Below are 14696 nucleotides of genomic sequence, written 5' to 3'. Positions count from 1 at the left end.
GGAAAGATCAGTGTGAGCTGTGACAAACAGATCACACATTCTTTCCACTGCTGCTCACTACTGCTCCCACACGCTCACCTACACTCTCTCACATTATCCCCACACCCACATTTTATTTTGGGATGGATGGAAATCTGTGCATATGGTGGGTGCAGATGGGCAATGCAGTGTGTTCCGCCAAGAAAAATGGTTGCTGACACAGACAAGATATTTGCTTCTGTGTGCAATATTTATTATGGGAATGAGGATTGGTATGTGAGTTTTATTAAGTTTATGGTAGAGGTGCACGTGTAGGTCATAACATACTGCCCTCCTCTCTATCAGCTCTACATTCATGGAGTGTTTCTCACTCACTCTTTCTCCCGCTTTGCAGCTCCATTGCCTGTTGTGGTGTGAGTATGCTGCTTTGCTCTTTGCGGGTGTGTCACATCAGGAGACATGCGCGCAACAGTGCTCCTGGGTTAACGTTAGAATGCATTCCATGCATAAGAGGGTACCACTAGAGACAGTTAGTAGGATTCACATGACAGGATGCTGAGCAGGGTAGAACTGTAGCTTCTGGTTTTAGGGTTGGGGGTTACACAGTTTTATTAGAAGTGTTACATGAACCTGGCATGACATGGATTTAATGTACTTATAATATGCCGGACAGGGTATCCACCAAATTTGTGACCAGTCCGCAGAAATCTAAATCAGGGCCTCAGTCTTTAAAGACAGATTGGTCCTGTTAGGGCTTGGGTTTATATGTCACTGTTACAAAAGGAAAGCATATGCTGATTGCATACGTAAAGCTATTGGCGGGAATGCAGGAAGGAAACCTAGAATGGTGTACCACTGCCCGGAACCAGCAAATAGTCTTAGAGCAAGTGAGAAATGTGTGCTGAGGTTACAGATCAAACTGTGGCCTTCATTGAGATGTGTTAGGATTAGCTCATTGTCACAAATACAACCCTTACAGAGGAGGTCATGGTTTGTACAAAGTCAAAGAAGGGCAGCTGAAGAAAAGGATTACAATTCAAACTTTAATTGCGACAGTTTTTTCCCCAACAACTTTTCTTTCTTTTGCTCCAGATCAAGTTAAATAACTTTCAAAAATGCAATTCTGTCATGCATTAATTAAGGATTTTGTGTGCTCAGACATGCTCCTCATAGGGTTAGTGCCTTTAAGTCGAGGTTACACGTTTGCATACATGCGACAAGAATGGACTGCATTCCTACCTGCATGGCAAGTCTGGTGCTCTGTCAGACCCTGGTGTGTCATAAAGCCATGCCCACATTCAGAACCTGTAAGAAGCCGCTCCCCTGCATGGAAAGTCTTGTGAACATCAAGATCACGACTGCACACTTCCCTAAAATCTCTCAACTCTTGTAAATCATGCCTGAAAGATTTTTGGTGATTGACCATCTGCAAGTTCTCGTGAAAGCTTTCTCCAGAATCTTTGAAGATTAATGATGATGCATGATTTTTCTTTTCTGTGTAAAGTTGCTCCTGGTCAATCAAGTGAGTCTTGTACCTGACAAAATTTGTAGAACTTCCGCAGACTAAAGGGTTAGCTATTTTGTAGCCACACATGTTATGGGAGGGCTCAACAACAGTGTATGGTTTTATTCTTGTATGAATTATCATTTGTTCAGAGGGAGTTGTTTGGCCTTCAACACCATTCCTTCCACAAAAAGATTCATCTTTTTCTTGGCTTTCAGAATCATGAAGACTCTTTTGTTCGTCCGCCAAGCAAGAGATAACATGCATGGTATTCCTAGATGCCACACCAAGCCTCTCCAACTTCTCAAGACTTTCTTCAGAGTACACCTCTCCTCCGTTAAACCGGTCACCTGTCAGAATTACAACAAAGCAGAATTACTGAACTGTTGATAAAGACAAAAAAAACAAGCTTAAATCACTATTAGACGAAAGTTCTTGATATCCAGTATGCTTAAAGATAGAATTATGTAGCCTAGAATCAAACTTTTTAACCTTTTTATCCAGAGCAGAGAAAAATCTACTTAACTGCATCAATATGCGTGGATTCAGTAATATTTCCTGCACACAGTGTGGTTTGCAGGAGGGAACTACCCCACTGGCACAGGTTGCAGCTAATTGAAGGCGATCCTTTTTCTCATGACATTTGACCTGGGACATATCAATTGTGACCATTATCTCTTTAACCGTCCCGACTAGAAGTTTAACTGCCTGAAATGGATTTTCTAATCTAATCTAATGTAATTTGGTAGTTCTTTGGGAAGCCTTTAAAACGGTGCTAAGGGGGGAAGCCCTTTCCGCAATCGCTGGACGCTGCAAGGAGCGAGAGGCGCAGATGGTAACCATGGAAAGCGATCTTCTCGCTCTAGAGGAAACAGCGCAAAGGGACGGTAGTTCAGAAATCCTGCACCAGATTCAACTTAAAGCAGCAGAATACAAGGCTTTGGCTACTGACGCTGCTAAGACCCTAGCAAGAGACATGGAGGGTCGGCTATATGATCAAGGGGACAAAGCGGGCAAATGAATAGCCTGACTGGACAAAAAGAAACAGGCACAGAGGGTGGTGGCCTAGCTTAGGGCTGAATCGGGGACCCTCCTTACTGAACCCCGGGAGATTGTCAGGGAGTTTGCAGGGCATTTTCAAAAAGTGTATATCAGAGGGTACGTTCGTTCAGAAGAAGATTCAATCGCCCTACTGACCGATATCAAGCTGCCTACCCTCTCAGATGACGAACGAGAACATCTGGAGGCGTCACTAACTACGGAGGAACTGACTAGGGCCATCCATGACCTTCGGCCTGGAAAGGCCCTTGGGCCCAATGGTCTTCCTATTGAGCTCTACAAGCTAAAGCCCGACTGGCTGAGCCAGCACCTCAAACACATGTTCGAGGAAAGTAGGGAGCGAGGTATACTGCAGAGAGACCAACGCATAGCCACAATTGTGGCCATTCCTAAGGAAGGGAAACCAAAAGAATTAAGTACCTCCTAAAGACCAATATCACTATTAAATGCCAAGCCTAAACTCTTGGCGAAAGTACTTGCTAACAGACTCAAGCCGGTACTCAGCACGCTGGTCCACCCGGACCAGTCGGGATTTATGCCCCACCGCAATACGGCGCTTAACCTGCGCCATCTCCACGGAGTATTAGGACGCTGCCACGCGATTCAGGAGGATGCGGTGGTGGTCTCATTAGACGCTGCAATGGCGTTCGACACGCCTGAGTGGCCATATATGATGGCAGTTCTTCAGAAACTGGTTTTGGTCCAAACTTTATTGACTGGGTGCGCCTCCTCTACACCGAGCCTCTCGGCCAGGTGGTAGTGAACAATAAAATGTCAGAGGTTTTTACCCTAGAAAGAGAGACGCGACGGGGTGTCCCCTCTCACCTTTGCTTTTTGCCCTCTCCCTTGAACCATTGGCTGCCTGGATACGACAGGATCTCTCTGTAAGAGGGCTTCGATGGGAGGACAGGATTTCGCTTTATGCGGATGACATCCTCTTGTGCCTCACGAATCCTCGTAAGTCCCTTATCGTAGCCTTGGACATTTTTACCAGCTTTGGGAAGAATTCAGGGTACAGTATTAACTGGGGAAAGTCACTCCTTTACGTCCTTCATGGGACCCCCCCAATAATCCCGTGCAACTGCCCAATCAAGGTGGCCACAGAAGGGTTCATGTATCTTGGAATCTTTATCTCCAAGGAGAAGGCCATCAGATACGAGAAGAATCTCCTGCCGCCTTTGCGACGGCTGAAGAGAGACACCATTACTTGGAAGAAACTCCCGCTGTCCCTACAGGGTCTGGTTGCACTCTTCAAAATGATGGCGCTGCCACTGTTTCGCAACGCCCTTCAAAATTACCCGGACCTAGTTCCGCAAAAATATTTAGCTGCCATCGAGGCCACCCAAAGGGACCTTCTGTGGACTGGAATGCCCCGAATATCCCTTCAGAAACTCACACTAGGATGGTATGAAAGAGGTATAGCCCTTCCGGACATCCGGAAATACTACTGGGTGGCGCATCTTTCTGCCAAAAACCAGGGCACTTACTGTGACGGAAATGACCCCGGCTATGGGATGGACAGAGGGCTCCTCCCGGGCGGAAACTTCGAGGTTGCACTCTACTCTAGGCCCAACAGATACCCTCTCACAGGACCAACAAAACATTCGGTCCAACTCTGGCACATTGTTAACCGAAAACTGGGATGGGCCGACAAACTTACACTGGCTACCCCGCTATGGGCCTCTGAAAGGTTGGGTACACTGAGCCGCACCAAAGGCTTTCACAATTGGGACCTGACAGGGATCTCTCGCATAAAAGAGTCATGGGTTCCTGATGGGGTGGTTACATTCACTTCGCTCCAACACACTTACGACTTGGCGCACAAAGAGCCCTTTCGTTATTTGCAGGTTAGGCATTCCCTCCAGGCGAACATCCCACCAGGGGTCAGCTCCCGGAATCCTTCCCCCTCGAGGACAGGCTGCTGGATGGCCACCTCCCAGAAAGGGCTATTTCCCTGACATACAAAAAGCTTATCAACCACACCCCGGATCCCCTGCTGGCACTTAGGGGAAAGTGGGAGGCAGACAGACTTGAAATTGACGATGAAGAATGGAGGGAGGCACTCGCATCCCCCAAAGAAATAGCAATATTGGCTAAATTGAGATTGATTCAGTTGAAAATACTCCACCGAGTTTATATTTCCTGCACCAGGCTGATGTTGATGGGCCGAAGTGAGGATGGGCTCTGTAGGAGGAAATGTGGCGAGAGGGGAACTTTCTTTCACATACTATGGGAGTGCCCTGTGCTGTAAGCTTACTGGAGGCGGGTACACAACTGTATGCGCGAGGTATGGGGGGTAGAACTGCATCCAGAGATTAAGAGGTGCCTTCTGAACATTTGGGAGCCCACAGATCTTTAGTCAAAAGGCAAAATATGGGTAGCACTAGGATTGGCAATCGCTAAAAGGAATATACCACGACTGTGGGGAGCGGTAACACCTCCAACGCTCAGCTCCTGGAAGAGAGATATGGACTGGTGCATGATCCAAGAAAAGACGGTCTATGTGGCCCGGGGCTGCCCCCGGAAGAGGGTAGGCGTATGGTCCAGCTGGAATGATTCTCGTGGTAATCTGTGTAAACCCCCCCTTATTACACTCATTGACGACCTAATCACAATGTAAAAGACTTCTGCAATGATAACATCCAATGAAATTCTCTTCCAGCCATGATCTACTTGTATTGTGTTTTACAATATCTTTGTGTAACCTGTAATCCCTATATATGATGACCACCCAATTTAATTGCTTTTACCAATAAAAAGATTTAATAATAATCTAATCTAATGCTTTAGGAGCTAATAACTAGCTATAAAATAATAAAATACACGTTTCCCTACAATTATGCTAGAACTGGGCAGACAAGTTATTAATAAGTTCAAGCTTAGTTCTTTTCAAAGTCTGACGTTTTGCAGGAGTTATAATTTGGTGCCTGCACCATTGGATGCAGTGCTATGGCAGCGGTCCTACTTCAGAAATGCTAGGCGTTCTTTGACATGGTCAATTATATCATTTTAAATCATATTAAAGCAAAGGATTGGGAGCAAAGGTCTAACTATTATCAGGATTGTTATATTTCTTTCTGACCGGAACCAGGTCTAGCTAGATTCTTCAAATCACTCCTCAGAGACGTACATTTTGGAGCTCCCCCAAAACTTACTATCTCAAGGAGGACAACCACGGGGATTACTGTAACATGTACTACTATTATAGGTGTTATGGGATCCTCATCGTATGATAACATTTAACGTGGAATACCAAGGGGAAACAAATGCTAACAAAACAGGTTCTTCAAGTCAGCCTGCACCAACTATGAATCTAGCTTAGCATCAAACACAATAAAATAATAGTTTGTGACTATGTGAATCAACCATCACGAAAATGTTTTACTATGCAAGGATAAGCAAAGCTTTTTAGTCACTATTCCTTATGCAGATTTAACTCTATGTTTACTTGGTAATTGCCTCTGAGCAACTTAAGGAGTATTTACCCAAATGCTAATTAATATAGCCAAAGACAGATTACAAATTAGAGCTTTCAAGCCTGATAAAGCATTGGAAAGATGGTTGCATTGATATTCTTGTATTCTTAGTCCTCTCTAGATTATATGTTAAAGTATGACTCATAACCAACATTGCAAACACTGTTCAACAAGACAAGAATAACTGGAGAGAAAAACAGGCACATTTAGAAATTCATTAAATGGAAGTCTGATAAAAATGCTAGAAGAACATTTAAAAAATCCTATCTCTGTGGAATACCATGAAAAAGATCCTCACTGGAGAAAGTCTGCCTTTAATTAATATTTCTATTAATGGCTCGGACTCCGCGTGAATTGCAGAAGGTACTTTCCAGATACTCGACCTTCATGGGCAGTCTCGACCTCCACGTTAACATTAAGAAGACCTTTGTAGGGGGCGTGGCTAGCAGCAGACCGGAATGGCTGCCTAGCAGAGGAGCTCCGTGGTCAACGAGACCCCATCAGCATATCCTGGCGTACATCCGTTATCTCTGCTATCAAGGAGATTGGCTCCGCGAGAGGACACCAAGCGGCATCCTCCGCCGAAACCCCGGTGTGGATCCGATACCGGCATCAGCCTCAAGGGGAAGTGCCCGACTGCGGCCCACTACCATCGTGGCTGCACCGGACTGGCCTGAAGCATTATCCGGCTGGAAGTGCACGACTGCCGGGAGACCGTACCGGAAGTACCCGCATCGTGACTTTGACCTTCGCTCGGAGGACAGATCCTGCATCGGACGGACGAAAGCACCTGTTGCGGCGCGCTCCTGAGGTGGGTCGGCGGCTCTCCCACATCCCCCCTCCCTTGGCTTGTTTGAGATCGGAGGGGCCGGTGTCGCGGACGTCATCGGAGACGGGTGAAACTGCCGCTGGGGCTTTGCGCCTACACCCGATCCGCCCCTCGCCATTCTTGCCGTCCTCTGTGCTACCGGCGAGCGAGGGGCGCAACCCGCCGCGGTGCCGGGGCGACCCGGGAACATTGTGCCTGTTAGGTACCAGGCATAGCTTCACTCCCGCAGCGCCGGGCTCGCCTGTATTGCTGCCCAGCCGGGGACTGCGCTGGGGCTGTGGCGGCGGGCTACCGAGCATTAAATTGGGGATGGACAAGAGTCCACAAACCCCGGACAAGGACCTCCGGCGCTCCGGCTCTGTGGCGCGATCGCCCTCCCCCGCTGCTGCCATACGATAGCTTGGAGGGGGTACATTGATCCTGAGCGGCTCCCCCACAGCGTGGAGAGCGCACTACGGAGACCAAACCACTGTGGGCACCCTCGTCTCCCTAGAGCATAAATCACTCAGGGTGACACTGAGATTGCCGTGGCACAGAGGCCAGAGAGCCGCGAGACGCACTGCACTAGGGGACACACCTGACCTGAGCCTCATATTACCCCTGCCTATCTCTGTCGACGAAGGACATATCCATACACTACTTTGGCCGGCCTCGGGATAGAGGGATCCCACACCTTATGACATACTAAGAGCCTGCCCCTAGTGCTAGAACGGGCCCGCCTGCTCGACGGACCATCATAAGTGCACACCCGAGTCCCAAGGGGCCAGGACGCTATCGAGGCTGTAGCCGGAGTTGACACATCTACTGGCCCCTGAAGGGAGGAAGCATGGCGGGGAAGGGAACGCGGAACAGCGCAGCTCAGTCAAGGCTGGACAAATACGCGTTCGAGAAGACCCCATCGCAAAACCCGGAAAGGCACACGTCCACGGGCAAAAGCCCAGAGGGTGACGGAGGGAAAAAGGTGACACTCGAGGACTTAATGAGAACGCTCACCAATGTCCAGACTACAGTAGGGGCCATCTCCTCAGATGTGGGCTTATTGAGGGCGGACCTTCACAAGATGACCGAGAGAGTGGCGCAGGTAGAAGTGGTCACAAAATCCCTGGTTGATGACACCTCCGAACTGCAGTTGGCCATGGAACGGATGGAAGCAGTCACTAAGAAACTGCAGGACAAGCTGGACGATCAGGAAGGGCGGGCTAGACGTAACAACGTCCGAATCCTAGGAATACCAGAATCGGAAGGCAAGCGGGCGATGGACCTTTACATAGAAGACCTCATCAAGACCAAACTGCAGCCAAAAGGTCTATCGCATTTCTTCTCCGTGGAGAGAGCGCACCGGGTCCCAGGTGGAGTACCGAAACCGGGTGCATCACCAAGACCTGTATTGGCAAGACTATTTAATTTCCGGGACAGGGATGTCATACTTCAAACAGCTCGGAATGCCCCGCCCATCAAAATACAAAACTCTACGTTGGCCTTCTTTCCCGACTATACGGCCGAGGTGGCCCGACGCCGCAAAACCTTCATGGATGTGAAAAAGGCCTTGCGAGCAAAGGACCTGCCTTACTCGATGCTGTTCCCGGCGAAACTGAGGGTCGTGGATAATCATAAATCTTGTTTTTTTTTATACCCCGGAGGCGGGGTGGGAATGGCTGGACGGTTGGCGACGGGTGGAAGAGACTAGACGCACGGGCAGAGGCCAGAGAAACCAACGGATCGAGAGTCCTGAAGCTTCACCAGCATCGGCCAGGGAAAACCAGGACAAGGAACTAGAAGGGGGATCGGAAGCCGACGAACAATGACCTGAATCATGAGTTCCTGAATGACATAGTTAGATCCACAGGTGGCCACGAAAGGTGAAAAGGCTGCCGCTGGACTCGGAAAGGGAAGAGCAGACTGTGACCGATGGGGTCGCTAATACCACGGAACCACTTACCCCGCAAGCAAGTACATTGGGGGGGAATGGGAGTAGGCACTCTGCTAAGTTGGGGGAGCGGGCGGTTCTATGTCCGTATAGCAGGGAGGCAGGGAGGGGGGGCGGGAAGGGGGGATTGTTTGCCAAGTTCTATTGTTATCATTTAAGTCTCATGTTTTTCCTTGGGTTAAATGTACACACGAGCAGGGGACACTTTTTCTGGTGCCTGTACTTACTGCTGGGTCTTCTACGCCGGCACAGAAGAAGCTTCCTAGTAAGCCTATCATCATCTATGGAACACTTCACTCAACCGGGGGACAGTTTTGTAAACACTCCGGGAAATACTCACTATGGTAGATGGTGTTGGACCCTGGTCCGACTTTCCTATTCGGATACACTAACGCCCCGGCACTTAGTAAGCCATGATTATTCATTAGTTAGGTCCCGATATTGTAATAGTCTCAGGTTCCTATGTGGGTTAGCTATACACACAAGCACAAGATACTCTCTGTGTTACCTATACCCAGGGCCAGGCACTCTACATCGACAAAGACAAGGCTTCCCATACTCGACGTTGTCGGACCCCGGTCCGAATACTATATTCGGGGACACTGACACACCGGAGCACCTGCAGACATGGCTGACCAAGACCTGTTGACGCCTCACCCCCACTCACAGTCACTGGTTTCTACCCCACTTACTATCATCTCATAGAATGTGAATGGGCTGGGCCACAAAATTAAACGGGGTTTGGTCCTCCAATTTCTCAAACGAAAGGCACCGACAATAGTATTGCTTCAGGAGACACATCTGGTGGGAACAGCCTGTAAGGCCCTTAACCGTTGGGGGTTTAAAATGGTCACGCACGCAGAATTCTCCTCTGGTTCCCGTGGGGTAGGTATCCTGGTATCAAAAAATGCAGCCCTACTTATCAAGCACACATGGACTGACGACCAGGGACGTTTTGCGGCGATCAGTTGCCAATGGGAGGGCCGGCCCTACAATATACTAACAGTATACATCCCCCCGGCGTTGCATCAAGGGGCCTTCCGAGACCTGGGTAAATTACTGCTTGAATTCCCGGAAGGGGAATTAATTATTGGAGGCGACTTCAATGCGGTGCTAGACGCAGCCGTGGATCGACAGCCTCCTCGAGAGGCTACCAGATCAGACCACCTGTTCCGAGAATTCATGGATGCGTTGGGACTGGTAGATATGTGGAGACTTAAACATCCACGGGATCGCCACTACACATTTCTTTCGGGAGTACATCATAGTCTCTCCCGGATAGACTACTTGCTGACACTAGCCGTTCCCCCAGGAAAGATTGCATCCATAGAATACCTACCGCTGGGAATATCAGACCACTCCCCAGTGCTACTCACCTACACAGTACACCCCACCAGACGACAAAGGATTTATCCGGTCTATCCTGGATATCTAAAGAATCATGCCATTGCTAAAGCGCTAAAAACAGCGACCGCGAATTACTTCGAAGAAAAGTTGGGCTCGGTCGACTCACCGTCGTCCTATGGGAGGCCTACAAAACAGTGATCAGGGGACAAGCCATCTCCACTATTACTAGGCATAAAAAAGCACAAAGGGCAACCATAGAGTCGCTCGAAACAGCGGTCCAGACCGCGGAGTTGACACACGCCTCGGACCCCACGGAGGACACAGCACATGCACTTACGTTGGCATCTCAAGAATTCAGGGCGTACGCAGAAGACATGACAAAGACAAGGTTAACTGGTACGTTACACAGGGTCTATGAATTAGGAGATAAGACTGGGAAAATGCTTGCATGGCTTGAAAGGAAGGAAAGGGCGAATAGATGGATAGCCACATTAACACTCTCTGACGGTACACGCACAACCTCTCCCCCTAAAATAGTAGAGGAACTGGCTTCTTACTATGAATCTGTGTATACAGCACGTGATGGAGTGACAGAAGATGAATGCACACAATTCCTACATGACATACCTCTCGCCACACTCTCGCAGGAGGATGCACAGACACTAGAGGATGACTTAACGGGGGAGGAAATGGGGGTGGCCCTAGCAGCCCTAAACACTGGGAAAGCAATGGGACCCAACGGCCTACCGGTCGAACTATATAAAACAATGTCTCAACAACTTACCGAGCATATGCTTCCCATGTATAATGACTGCTTGGAACGGGGCTCTCTCTCACCAGATCAGCGGTTAGCCACTATTGTCACTATACACAAGCCGGGTAAACCGCCTGACCAGCCGTCCTCGTACCGGCCGATCTCACTAATGAATGCAGATGCTAAAGTCTTAGCGAAACTCCTTGCTCTACGTTTACAGCCCCACCTCACAACACTGGTACACCCGGACCAATCAGGCTTTATGCCTGGGCGAAACACCTCCCTTAATTTGAGGCGACTTAACGGAATACTACATCGCATTCCTTCACTCCGGGAAGATGCCGCAATTCTCTCATTAGACGCGACCATGGCGTTCGATCTAGTGGAGTGGCCGTTCCTCTTCGCGGTACTCAGGAAAATGGGCTTCGGCCCTAAGTTCTGTGGCTGGGTTAGACTCCTTTATACAGCGCCCCTGGCACAGATCATTGCGAATGGGCACACGTCACGCACAATCACATTAGGTCGAGGCACCCGGCAGGGATGCCCCCTGTCCCCACTATTATTCGCCCTAATACTTGAGCCACTGGCGGTGAAAATCCGTATAGATCCACAGATCCGAGGCATCTCGTGGGGAGCGGGCTGGGAGGACCGCATCTCCCTTTATGCCGATGACGTGCTGCTGTATTTAATGTCTCCTACCCCGTCCCTAACAACGCTAATGGCCATACTTAAGACCTATGGAGAAGTATCGGGGTATACAATTAACTGGTCCAAATCGCTCCTATATGTCTTACGCGGTTCAACGCCCATGCTACCCCATGACTGCACCCTACAAACGGTTACCGGAGGGTTTAAATATCTAGGGATATACGTCACCCCACAGGACTCGGTCTTTATGGAAAAAAACCTAATGAAACCTCTACAGAGGCTGAAGTCGAATGTGAAGCACTGGCGTTCCCTTCCCTTGACTTTACTGGGCAGAGCGGCGCTCTTCAAAATGCTCTCGCTTCCTAGATTCCTTTATGCATTACAAAACACCCCATTTCCGGTCCCTCTTACATACCTAAAGTCGATTGATGCGGAGATCGCCACGCTCTTATGGGACGGTACACCAGCCCGTATAGCGCATTCTAAATTGACCCGTAGTTGGTACGATGGGGGGATAGCCTTGCCAAACATCAAATTATACTACTGGGCCGCACAACTTATGGTGGTGAATCAATGGATACATGCCCCGCAACAAGATCCGGCCTACACCCTTGACAGGACCGTCCTCCCCCCAGACAAACTTATGAAGGCGCTATACTCTGACAAACGTCGGCACACTCTCACGGGCCCTACGGCTCACACAATCAAGATCTGGCACACTGCACAGAGAGCTCTAGGGTGGGAGGGAGTCCTTACGCTAGCCACACCGCTCTGGGATACACGCAAACTTGGCACGTTGGCGAATTCGAAAGGTTTCAGGCAATGGGATCTAATTGGCATTTCTACAATTGGGGACCTATGGATAAGGGGGGAGATTATTCCATTCCCAGCCCTACAGGAGAAGTATGGAATGGAAGACAATGAACGTTACCGCTATGCACAAATTAAACATGCCTTGCAGGGGGCCATCCCATCAGGTACGACTCTTTCCGAATCCTCCCCCCTGGAGGATAGACTCCTCACTGACCACTTAGATAAGAAAGCGATATCCCTCACGTATCGGAAACTCATTAATAATCTCCCTGATCCCACGGTAGTCTTACGCAGTCGATGGGAGGTGGATTTGGGAGATATGGCAGATGAGGACTGGTTACATGCACTGGCATCGCCAAGAGAGACCACCATACCTTCACGGCTGAAACTGGTACAATTAAAAATACTACATAGAGTGTACTTTTCACGTACTCTACTGCACAAGCTAGGGCGCACCCCGGAACCTACTTGCCTGAGAGGATGTGGGTCCCCGGGGAATTTCTTTCATATACTATGGGACTGCCCCAAAATACAATCATATTGGGAGGAGGTTTTGTTGGAGATTTTGGAGGCAACAGGGGTTGAATTACAGAACGAACCTAAGTGTTGTATACTGAATATTTGGTCGCCAACCGATATGAACAGGGGATTGCAAACCTGGGCGACGCTGGGTCTGGCCATTGCAAAGCGTAACATTGCTAGGAGATGGGGATCTGGTATGAAGCCCTCATGTACATGGTGGTGTAATGACATGGACTCAACTATGGTAGCAGAAAAGGCAGTATATGTGCATAGAGGGTGTCCCAGGAAATGGTCGAGAATATGGACTAAATGGAACGAATACCGAGGGAACTTATGTGAGCCCCCGGAGGATATGCCGGAACCTGATGAAGACCCGTAGTGAGGGTGTGACAGTGACTTTGCTTTGATATGGCCTTTTTCCATATTTTGGAACACAGAGGGGAATGTATTTAGAATAAATATGCTAATGAGTAGTAAAGAGAAACGAGTTATATCTGACGTGACATGGAATGCACCCAGGGGGGGTAAGATATTATAGTGACTAGGTGTGTCATGCTAGCCGATGTGAGACGCAACTTATGCCAAACAAGATTCGTGGTATAGCTTGAGATAGGAAATGTTTACATAGTAAGATAGTTGTACTTATGACACATATCCTAAATTCTTGTAATATGTAACCCTATGGAATATCTATAATGACTGTTTTAGTCCTGATTTTGATTGAGACAAGTTATGGTTATAAAATATAAAATAAGACGGACTGGGTCTGTGGACAATACTATACGACTGTAATAAGCTAAGGTGCACACGATTTATGACTGGCCGAGGATGGTCTTTAACATTGCGTTAATACTGTGATATGTACATATGGTAAATAGCGGCCAGCCTCAGGGTTGTGGGCATGACGCTGTGCATAGCTGAAAGAACTTAATAAACGTCTTTAAAAAATAAAAAATAAAAGAAGACCTTTGTAATGATGGCAGGTACAGGGAGAAAACGGCCTAAGGACCTATTGCTTAAAAACCAAAAAATAGATGTGACAGCTCACTACCCCTATCTAGGCATCACGATAGATAACAAACTGTCCTGGAAAGCGGCAGTCGAGGCCAGGAAACATTGCTTTAAGAGAGCCATAGCAGCCCTGATGTCCTTCTCACAAAAACTGGGCAAACGGTCGCCCCTGGAATTATTAAAAATGTACAGTGCCAAATGCCAGTCAACCGCACTGTACGGGGCCGAAGTCTGGGGGCACGCGGATGTTACTGCTTTACAGGTAGTAGAAAACACTTTTTTAAGGTTTCTCCTTGTAGCACCGAAACGATCCTCAACATACGCATGCCACACAGAACTAGGCATACCATATATAGAGGACCTGGCAAAAATCCAGCCGTTGCTACTATGGCGACGTATCTGGACCTCTGACAAAAACACGCTAACCAAGGGGATCGTGGCTGACTCTATGGCACTAGACCGTTCCTTAAAAATAAGATGGCTTGCCTACATCAAAAACTTTCTCACTGACCTAGGCCTAGAGACTTTCTACTCCACACCGGCAAAGATCAGTGAGATATCCAAGAAAGAGCTAAAAGACATGGCTTTGAGCCACTTAGACAACTTAAGGCTCGCCAGTGAAATAGGGAAACCTTCTGTCCATCACGCTGTCATGGTCCAGACTACCCTTACCATCCAGCCTTACTAAACGCTTGAAATAGGTATTTTCGATCGATTTCTACTGACTAGATTCAGATTAAACCTATTTCACCGGTTAGTAGCTTTCCCCTCAATGAATGCTTGGGACCAAACTTTACCTCTCTGTCCCTGCGATGACAAATCACCGC

At 48.4% G+C, this 14696-nt stretch overlaps 1 protein-coding gene across 4 annotated transcripts in view; it reads right to left on the bottom strand.

The window, feature by feature from the left end:
• The window catches only part of LOC144773579 (uncharacterized), a 319451-nt gene that overhangs the window by 148828 nt on the left and 155927 nt on the right, over positions 1–14696 (bottom strand). For all 4 annotated transcript variants that reach the window (XM_078658700.1, XM_078658702.1, XM_078658703.1 and 1 more), the window contains exon 6: positions 1219–1833. In XM_078658700.1, the coding sequence (XP_078514826.1) occupies positions 1219–1833 (615 nt within the window). The remainder of the gene's footprint in view (positions 1–1218; positions 1834–14696) is intronic.

Source organism: Lissotriton helveticus, chromosome 8 (assembly GCF_964261635.1).
Source record: "Lissotriton helveticus chromosome 8, aLisHel1.1, whole genome shotgun sequence".
NCBI classification, from domain to species: domain Eukaryota; kingdom Metazoa; phylum Chordata; class Amphibia; order Caudata; family Salamandridae; genus Lissotriton; species Lissotriton helveticus.
This window is presented reverse-complemented; position numbering and strand designations above follow the sequence as displayed.